Source organism: Ammospiza nelsoni, chromosome 10 (assembly GCF_027579445.1).
Source record: "Ammospiza nelsoni isolate bAmmNel1 chromosome 10, bAmmNel1.pri, whole genome shotgun sequence".
In the NCBI taxonomy this organism is placed as follows: Eukaryota; Metazoa; Chordata; class Aves; order Passeriformes; family Passerellidae; genus Ammospiza; species Ammospiza nelsoni.
In genome coordinates this window covers 8,623,032-8,632,948 of record NC_080642.1, presented here as the reverse complement: position 1 = coordinate 8,632,948, position 9,917 = coordinate 8,623,032, and the positions used below count along the sequence as shown (strand labels likewise).

Genomic DNA, 9,917 nt, shown 5'->3' with positions numbered 1-9,917 from the left:
AAGGGGTGCCCTCATCATTAGGCAGAGGAGGCTTGGCAGAGCCTTGGGGGTCCCTGTACTCTTGGAGAGGGGATGGTGCCCGCCAAGGGCAGTGCTGGCAAAGGGTCCTGGTCCCAGCAGCTGCTTCCCAATGCCCGCACATGTGTGTGAGGAGCTACGCCCTGCACAAAGGCACCTCTGAGCCTCCAGAGCTGGGCCTAGCACTGGCACATCCCCAACGGGGCTGCCAGCTGTGGGCAGCTGGAGCTGCACCACCACGGAGACAGCTGGCCACGGGCAGCCTCAGGCCGGGCACCTTCACTCCTCCACCATCCCTTCCCAGGGTGGGCACTGGCTTGTCCCCAGTGGGGCGGTGATGGTGCCATGGGTGTCTCCTGTCCCAGCAAAGTACAGGTGGGGTGCCCCAACGGTGCCCTAGAGAACAGCCTGCAGTTCTGCAGGGCTTGGTGGGCGTGTGCCCTGCTCAGTGGTGAGGGTCCCGTGGAGTGTTCCAGAGGATCGTGGTGGCAGGGCTATGCCATGCCTGGCGTGGGGGTGTCTCAGCAGGCCCTCACCCTGCTCTGCCCTCAGCAGCTCCCATTGTCTGCCCTCATTAGCTGCTGCCTGCTCGCGGCTTTGAACATGAGCCCGGCTCGGGGCGACAGGAAGGAGCCTCTGCTCCCCAGGGATGGGGTCTGGTGAAACTGCATGCCATGGGCCCCCCTTCTCACAGCCTCCCACTGCCTTCTGGGCATCCCAGCACTGCCTCCAGGCCTAAGCCTGAGGACAGCAAGGCAAGTGGGGCACCCCCTCTCTCCAAGAAGAGCCCCCCTCGAGCGCCCCGCCCCGTTGTGGGATGCAGAGCCTCAGCCTCCCCAAAGCTTTGTGCGAGCGTGGCTTGTGCCGTGTCTAATCCCCCGGCCTCACACACACGCGGTGGGGCGGGGGGGCTGTCGTAATGGGTGGAAATATCTCATAATTCACGTTGGACACAGGGATTACAGCCGTTCCGGCAATATTTGCACAACTGGTAGGCGACTTGCAGGGCTGGGCCATCCCAGATGAAGGCCAGGGCGCTCTGGGGATGGAGGGAGTTTTGGGGGTGGTAGGTATGGAAGGGGGATGCAATTTGAGGGCAATGGAGTGGGGAAGTTGGCTATTTTCTGTCTGTGAACACATGGAATTTATTACAGTGGGTGCATTGCTGACATGGTGGGGATGGCTGGGGCTCTTGCCTTCATCTCACACTGCTGTGGTGGCCAGGGCTCGGGGAGCAGAATGTAAACCCCAAAACAATCTCATCAGCCGCACCAATGTTCCTGAACAAGATACCTGCTCCAAGTGCCTGGTCAACTCCACAGAGCTCCCTGCTCATAGGAGCACCCAAAGGTGCTGGTGTCCCCCTGACCCCAAATGTCCCCTCCTCAAAGGCTTTGCAGCGTGACCCCAGCAGGAGGAAGACGGGGGGCATGTGGGGCATGTGGGGGCCTTGTTTGGCATGGGGATTAGCAAACTCCCAGAAGCGATGGTGGTCTCCCCCCTCCCCACCGGACATGCAGGCAAATATTTGTGCCCAGACTTCGCAGGACAGCGAGAAGGAATTTCATTCTTGCGCCCACCTGCGGCTCGGCTGCCTGGCATTAACCCCTTCTCCTCTCCATGGGATGGAGGCAGAGGGATGAGGTGCCCTCCCAGCAGGCTCCGTGTGCCCCATTGGAATGGGGAGCTTGGCTGGGAAGCAGGAGGGTAGAGGAGGCACAGGGGAATCGCCCCCGATGCCAGCAGAGCCACTGGCATCAGGTGCCCTTGTCCAAGGCAGGGAGGGTTTGCCCATGGATATCCCCTGGGCAGCGCCGAGGGCTCTGTGCTGGGGTGCTGGGCAGCATGTGGCTTGATGAAAATTGGGAAAGGTAAAACCGTGCCATCCTTCACTCCCAAGCTGCCGCACCCCGACCAAGGTGCCCCTTGCAGCTCCACCCGGCAGCGTGGGTGTTCTCCGGGGACGGCTGTCTGGGAGCAGCGCAAGGGCCGGGCTGCGCGGGTAGCAGGATTTGCCCACGGATGTTTATTGGCAATTTGCATATGTAGAAAAAGTGCCCGGAGGGTCCGGGAGGGATCCTGCTCCCGGGGGCTGCCCGTGCTCGGGGAGGGGCGGCCCGAGTCCCGGTCCCCCGCTGCCTGGCACCCGTAGAGCCCCGCTGTGCTCCTTTCCCTGGCCCCGGAGCCAGCTGCGGCCTGAGCAAACGGGGCTGTTTGCTCACGCCGGGATTAGCCGCTCTCTTTGTTCCTTTGACTTTCTCTTTCCTTTATGCCAGACCCTTTTATGGGGGCTTCAAAGGGGGCTAGGACCCCCCCTCCCTGTCCCTGGAAGGCCAGGTTTGCTTCCCGTGCTAGCACTGACATCCTGGGGGTGCCCACCGAGCACATCTGGGTGGCCTGCGGGGACAGCAGCTGTGCCACCGAACCACAGTCTCCCCCCCACCCCGGCGTATTCCTCCTCTCCCCCCCTTTCCCTGACTCCAGGCACCTCCTGCTGTCTTCAGCACCTTGGCAAAGTGGGTGCGAACGGCTGTCCCTGCAGCGGGATTCCCAGCACTTCGCACCCTGTAAGGAGAGGTGGGAATCTTGGCACCGGGATCCGACCAGCTGTGCAGCCCCGCGGCCCCCGCCGGGCTTCCTGTCCCCTGCCCGAGCCCGGGCTGCCTGGCCGGAGCCCCCGTGTCCCTCTGCGGTCCCTCTGGTGTCCCTGTGCCTCACTTACTGCCCCCATACTCTCCCTCTGCAGCACGCCACATCTGTGGGATCGCGCTGGGGCCAGAAGTGAGAGCTCTCCCCCACATCCTCCTCTGCCCCCCTGGCATGGGCAGCAAAAGCTGGCATTGCCCTTTCCAGCAGAGGAATACCAGGCTGCCCACGGGCACAGGCTCATGATGCCTGCCAGCTTCTGGCATTGTTATAAAGAAATATTTTGGAGTAAAGGGACTATTGTGGGCACCTTAGGCTGACCGTGGGGGTCCATTAGACCTCCAGTTTCCAGTTGCTCTCCAGTTTCCCCTGGTGGGTTTGTTTGCCTAATCAAGAAGGAATGCAGGGCACGGCAGCTCTCCAGCCTGGCATCGCCAGTGACTGTGCACCCAGGGAGGGACAGGGAATGCGCATGGTGTGGGCATGGCAGGGACTGGCATGGGGACGGCGGCGGGCCCGAGGCCAGCGCTGGCAGAGGGGCTGAGGGCGCTGACAGGAGTGATTGCGGCCGGGATTGCAGCTTGTCACGTCCGCAGGAGGGCCGTGTGGGGGAAGTCTGGAGGAGTTTGACCCCTGTGCTCGCGGGTCCCTTTGCTGCCAGATGTGCCCAGGCGAGCCGGCGCTGCCAGTCTCGACCCTGCCAGACCCCCCAGCCAGGCACCCTGCAAGGTGGGCTCCTGTGGGCTGAGCGGGGCACGGGGCAGGTGGAGCGGGGCACGGTGTTTACTTTAACTGCTGTCACCCGGCCAGGCGCTGCCGGGAACTGCTGTCCCTGTGGACACGGCTGGGAACGTGCGAGAGAGAGCCGGGGTGTGAGAAGGAAACGCAGGCGCTGCAGGGAGACAGGAGCAGAGGATGTGTGCTGGGAGGGGAGTGCTCCCCAAAGGGAAGCCGTGGGAGGCTCCCAGGGTGGAGGGTTATCTGAGCACAGGCCTGACGCGTGCCAGGGAAGCACACGTGTGTACACGCAGGTTTGAGGGTGCACGTGGTGGTGTGTACCCATGAGCAGCATGGGGACACACACGTACACATGGGCACGGGGATGTGCACCCCCTGCCAGAGTGCCCAGCGAGAGCTGACTTTGCCAGGGAATGTCACAGCCATGCCAGGGCATGGTGCTGAACAGGCCCCTGTGCTTCTCCTACCCAGGCAGGGGGCATCTTCTGGGTGCCTCACCCTGCCCAGTCCCAACAAATACCCCTGTGAAACAGCCCTGGGGCCATGCACTGGCCATAACCCCTGTGATCCATAGCCCTCTCCACTCCAGAGGGATCCCATGAACCACAGTGATCCCGGGGGTCTCCCTGAGTCACCTCTGGTTGATGCAGGGGTCAGAGCATGCCTCTGTGTGAGGGTCAACAGGGTAAAGGTTAGCATGGATGAAGTCCACCTCTGGGAGAGGGTCACCAGGATTTTGGTCCACCTCTGGGGTGGCTTTCATACCTGGCTGACACAGCTAGGAGCAGGACTTCATTAGCACTGATGCTCCCGGGGCTGTCTAGTGCAGGATCACTGACACCATCCCTTCTGCAGGTGCCAGGGCCACCCTCCCGCCCTGGACAGGCCCAGCTGAGGCGCTGAGGCACTGGCCGCTGAGCGCTCAGGCCCGGGGCCAGGTGAGCAGCCACGGAGGGCGCCCAGGGACGCCCTTCCCGTGCCCCGAGCCAAGGGAGGAAGCGGCCGGAGGCAGGAAGCCTTCCCCCGGGCCCGGGGCCCCCGCTGCGATTTTGTTGGAAGGTCAGGGCGACACAACAGGAAATTGTGCTGCCTCGGCGGGGCGGCCAGGCCGGAGGCGCGGAGCCACGCCGCGCTGTCCCGGGGCCGCCGCCGGCTCCGGCCTCCGTCCCGGCCGGGCGGCCCGCGGGGAACCCGCGCCACCGCCGTCCTCCATGGAAGGGGGACGGGAGCCAGGGAGCATCCGCCGGCCCCAGGGTGGAAGATGCAGGGCCGAAGCCCCCAGCCGAGCATGGAGCTGAACAGTGAGTGTGTGGCTAAAGGGGGGACCGGGTGCGCAGGAAGGGCCTATGGGTACTGTGGCCCCACAGCCAGAGCGTGCCCTGCACGATGAGTCCCACAGCTGGGCACCAAACCCCAAGGGTGGCTCTGGGCTAGTTGGACTGTGAGGGCAACCAAGCATCTCTCCATGCCCATCGCAGGTAAACAGGCTGCACTGAGGATTTTTGGTGTAGTGCCAGGGCAGGAAGCGAGGGAGGCAGGGGCTGCAGAGAGGGCATGGAGAAGCTGGCAGGGTGGGCAGTTGCTGGGCACAGTGGTGTGCAGTGGCACTGGGGAAGGCAGAGCCAGCAGGGGAGCGCTCAGCCAGGGCAGCAGCCAGGAGCAGATGTTCCCTGTGGGACACTGCAGGCTGGGATTCCCCGAAGCGCACATGACGCCTGGAACCGCTCTTGGCAGGGATCCGGAGGGCTGGCCCTGGTCTGCACAGGGAGTACAGCCCTGCTTCCCTGCCTGGAGCATGGCCGAAAAACCTGGCAGACGTGACTGTGCGGCCCCTTGGCACACAGCACCGGCACGGAAAGCGCGGCTTTCCCCCGTGAGCACCGGCACCCCTCGCTGGCTGACCGGAGAGCAGCACCGGGCCCTCCTCAGCCTCTCACACCGCCCCCTGCACCCCCTCCACGGGGCCGTCAGGACCACCAAAGGGCCAGGGAGAGGACTGCAGGTGCCTCTGGGCTGGCACTATGCACAAGGCAACCCTATCTCCTCCAGGACTGCTCCTCCTCACATCCTTCCTCCTGCACGTGAAAGAGGACCGTGCCAGCCCAACACGGCTGGTCTGTGACAACAGGCTCATCCAGAAGTACATCGTGGAGGCCAAGGACATGGAAAAGAGAGTGGTGAGGATCAGAGTCCCCACAAAACCCAAGACTAGGGACATGCACAGTTCCTGGCACCTCACCTTGACATCTCTCCTCACTAGGGCCAGTGCCAGGCCCTGCCTGCACTCAGGTGCCCTGCAGTGCTGCCCTTGGTGGACTTCACTTTCCAGCAGTGGAAATCCAAATCGGTGAGAGGGGCTGGGAGGAGGGTGCTGGCACTGGTGTGCTAACAGGACTGGAGAATGAACCTTGGGTTGGCAGAAGCACCAGAAATGCTGAACAAGATGCTTGTAGGCATATCTGGTGGCACTGGGAGGGTAGAGGACTCCATCCAGACCTAAGGTGAGCACAGAAAGCAACGAGGCCCTGGGGGGTCACTGTCTGCTCCCCCAGAACGAGACCAAGCGGCGGGAGATCCTGTGTGACCTGGCCCTGCTGCTGGGTGCTGCAGCAGGGGCCCAGGGCCAGGTGAGCGACGAGTGTGGGGCCAGGCAGCTGAGCCAGCTTTACCGACACGCCAACTCCTTCTTCCTGCTCCTGCAGACCTTCAGCTGGGAGGTGAGACCTCCCCACACGAGCCAGACCACCCCAGCACAGTGCCAGCTGGGCTGGGTTGGGTGCAGCAGTGTTTGTCACCCCTCTGTCTCACTCTCAGACAGGACACTGGGAGCCCAGCTGCTCCCCACACTCCATGGAGCAGACCCACATCCCCAGCATTTTCCTCACCTACCGGCAGCTGGTACAGGGCAAGCTGCGCTTCTTCTTCTACGACCTGGCCACGGTCTTGTGCAAGCAAGGACAGGGGGACAGCAGAGACCCTCCATGCGGGACCCAATGAGGCTGTACACAGGGTTCAACTACAAAGCAATGCTGGAGCAATCCTGCGGGACACTAAGCTGTGCTCTGGGTGCCCAGGAAGATGCCCACAGGGCATCAGGGCAACAGGTTGGCACCTGTTCCTCAAGTCTTCACAACTGTGCAGTGTGTGGAGGCAAACAGTGACACTCACGTGCCAGCAGGCACAGGCCCTGCTCCCAGCTGGGCAGGCACCTCTACTGTGAATGCTTTTTGATTAAAGAGCTATTTTTCTAAAGAGCTGTGTGTGTCCTTGTGCCTGGGGCAGAAGCCAGCCCCTCTGGACATGATCCCAGTTCTGCCCAGTGCCCACTCCCAGCCATGGCAGCTGCCAGTGCTGCAGGATCCCCCGGCACGGCCTGAGCTGCCACTCCTCCTCTCTGAACCCACCTGCTGCAGGTTTGGACTCCCCATCCTTTGGGAAGTGGCAGGGTCCCTCCCCCCTTAGCCCCTGTGCAGGTGTATCCACTCCCTGCCAGCCTTGTCTCTCAGCAAGCAGAGCCAGCTGTACAAAACAACCCAGTTTAATCAAAACCAAGGCAGCCTGCCTCAGGATGGCTCCTGAGGGAAAGGTCCCTGAGGGAGGTGGGCAGCTGTCCCAGACTAGGTGCTCCTGGACAGTGCCAGGGGTGTTGAGCACAGGTGAAGGTAAGCAGCAGCCAGCATGGTGTCCACTCAGATATCAGGCACCTCTCTCCTTGCAAACAGAGATGTGGATCCCAGCAGGAGTCAGAAGTCACTGGGATGAGGAGGGGAACTGCTCCTGCCTCCTCAGCTCTGAAGAGGCTGGGCAGCATGGATGTTGGAGCAGAATGTGGGCTCTCAGGGCTCCAGCTGGATGTCTGTGGGGCAGCCCATGAAGGTGTGCTAGAAGGCCAACTTCTTCATCAGCAGGTAAACACGAGAGTCCACCTCAAACCCGTGCAGGTTGTTCGCGTCTCCCTGCAGCCGCATGAGCAGCCCCCCGTAGGACACATAGGCAGAGCTGAGGTGGGAGGAGAGCAGTAGTGAGAGCAGGCAATCCCATGGGAGACCCCAGCCCAGATCCCAGAGCTCCCCACCCCACCCTGGTCACTGTGTCCCCCTCTCGAGGCACTCACAGGCGCGTGGCCGCCTCTGTGGAGGTCTCGTCGCCCTCGATCCGGTACACCTTGCCGTACATCACGTACTCAAACTGATCTGCCCTGCAACAGCACAGCCTCAGGTCAGCAAGGAATCAAACCTGGCCGTTCCCCCAGCTCAGTGTCCTCTAGGAGAAGGCACCTCCCAGTTACAGAGGCAGCTGGACTGGAAAAGACCTCTCAGATCATCAAGTCCAACCTGCAACTGAACACCACCTTGTCAACTCAACCACAGCACCAGTGCTACATCCAGCCTTTCCTCAGACAATTCTAGGGATGGTGACTCCACCATCCTCCTGGGCAGCCATTCCAATGTTTAATCACCCCCTCCATGAAGAAATTCCTCTTAGTGTCCAGCCTGAAAAATCCGGCCTCAGCTGTTTCTCCGTGTCCCTGTTTCCTGCCCGTCCCTGCCCGTCCCTGTACCTGGAGGGCCGGTCATCCGTGGGGTTGTACTCGCCATCATCCAAGGTGCCATCCTCGTACAGGGTGCTGGCGATGACCAGGCGGAATTTGTCACCTGTGAGGAGGCCAGAGCAGCAGTGAGAAGGGCAGAGCACAACCAGATCAGCAGCACACACAGCCAGAACTCAGGGGGGGCAAAGGGCCACCCTGGCAGGAGGAGCTGAATAAGCTCTGTCCCTGCTGCCACTCCTCCAGCAGGACTGTGGGGAATGTGTGAAAGGTCACACTGGATCCTGTGTGTCCTTGTTTCCCACATCACAGAGGAAACCAGAGCCAGAAGGACAGCACTGCTAGTGTTTTCAGGGGACACAAGAAAATATTCACTTATATCCCCCCAGAGAGCTTGGCTGGACCCTTGGGCAGGTACATGAGCCTCTTGCAGCATCAGCTTCAGCCCTTCTGCGTTTTATAAAGGGTAATATTCTCTTTTTCACACATTCTGTGTATTTAGCTGCAGAAGTTAACTTCAGGAGTTCTCCCTTAAAGCCTGGTAACCACCAGCTGAAGCAGCTTCCCCAGACAGCAGCTGGGGGGAAGGGACACAGGTGACCCAAATGACAGAGAGGTGAAGCAGAAACCCAGCTCAGCCTCAGTACCCTGAGAGCGCTCTGAGCCTTCTGTCACCTGGGGACAACACGGGGACACAAGGAAGCCTGAGGCAGCTTATTCCTTGATCACAGCAATTCCCTCCGCCGCCTCCTCTACCCTCGCCCACCCAAGCGACACCGGCTGTGCCGATGGCTCACCGAGATCCACGGGGTAGATCTGGATGTTCACGTCCAGGATGAGATCCATCTTGAAGGACTCGCTCTCGCAGTGCAGGCGCGACACTGGGGAGAGCAGAGAGTCAGGGACAAGGACACAGAAGATTCCCGAGGGCTGGGTGGGAACAGGGTCCATCTTCCCAGCCCAGGCTGGCTGGCACCGGAGCCGTGTTCGGTGGGCTCAGGATGGATGCCAGAGCCCGGCAGCCGACAGAGGCGTGCACAGGGCAGGGAGAGGAACACGGTGGGGCGAGGAATGCACGCCACAGGGCCCGCGGGGCTGGGGGCGGCACAGCAGCCGGGCCGGGGAAGCCCCGGGGAAGGGGGGCGCTCCCGGGGCCGCCAACACGCGGAGGGGCCAGCGCCGGCGGGAGGGGCGGACGGGGGAGCGGGAGAAGCGAGCCGGGGCCGCACTCACCGCGGTCGAACTTCTTTCCCTCGGGGTCGATGTCCTTCACGTCGAAGATGTCCTCGAAGAGAATCCCGGCCATGGCACCGGCTCCGCTCCCGCTCCCGGCGCCGCTCCGCCCGGCGCGCACTGATGACGCCACCGCACCGCCGCGGACGGGCGGAAGCGGCTTCGCGGTGGGCGGGGCCCGTCCCCGCCAGGACCGGCGGGAGCGCGCGCCGTGCCCGTGCCCCTGCCCCGCGCGCGGCCGGCAGGGGGCGCTGTGAGGCCGCGGATGGAGCCGCGCGCCAAGGCCCCGCCCCCGGCACCGAGCGGGCACCGCAGCGCCCCCGCGCGGCCGGAACCGGGACTCCCGGGAAGGGTCGGGGGGGTCCTGAGTGGGGTCCGGGGCATCCCGGGAGGGGTCCGGGTGTCCCGGGGGGAGTCAGGGATGCCCCGGGAAGTGTCAGGGATGTCCCGCGGGGCCCTTGCAGCCCATGTCCCACCCTCGCCGCAGGGACACAGGGGCTTCACCCCCGCCCCCCGATCGCAGTGGACATGGGTGTGATGAGCTGCACGGACTCAACCAGCGATGGGTCTCGGGGCTGCCGCCCCCACCGGCTTCTTCCTCCTCGCCCGCCAGCCACGGCGGGAAGGGACGTGTGACAGCGTCCCCCGTGTCCTGCCGGTGAACCGTGAGGGGAACAGGGGGGTCTGGCACGGCCGGGGGCTGCTCGCACGTTGGGCGCCACGGGGTGCTCCA

General features: G+C 63.1%; 2 protein-coding genes across 2 annotated transcripts; one reads left to right on the top strand and one right to left on the bottom strand.

Moving 5' to 3' along the window:
• The first annotated feature begins 4,506 nt into the window (after positions 1-4,506).
• THPO (thrombopoietin) lies at positions 4,507-6,555 on the top strand. The gene is made up of 5 exons (XM_059479645.1): positions 4,507-4,703; positions 5,452-5,579; positions 5,663-5,749; positions 5,955-6,119; positions 6,217-6,555. Exons 1-5 carry the CDS (start codon positions 4,664-4,666, stop codon positions 6,397-6,399), a joined length of 603 nt encoding a protein of 200 aa, XP_059335628.1. The 5' UTR covers positions 4,507-4,663; the 3' UTR covers positions 6,400-6,555.
• A 369-nt stretch (positions 6,556-6,924) lies between these two features.
• On the bottom strand, positions 6,925-9,301 carry POLR2H (RNA polymerase II, I and III subunit H). The gene is made up of 5 exons (XM_059479390.1): positions 9,185-9,301; positions 8,749-8,832; positions 7,964-8,057; positions 7,517-7,600; positions 6,925-7,401 (listed from the first exon to the last, which is right to left on the bottom strand). The coding sequence occupies exons 1-5, from the start codon at positions 9,255-9,257 to the stop codon at positions 7,284-7,286; spliced, it is 453 nt and encodes a 150-aa protein (XP_059335373.1). The 5' UTR covers positions 9,258-9,301; the 3' UTR covers positions 6,925-7,283.
• Between the last annotated feature and the right edge of the window lie 616 nt (positions 9,302-9,917).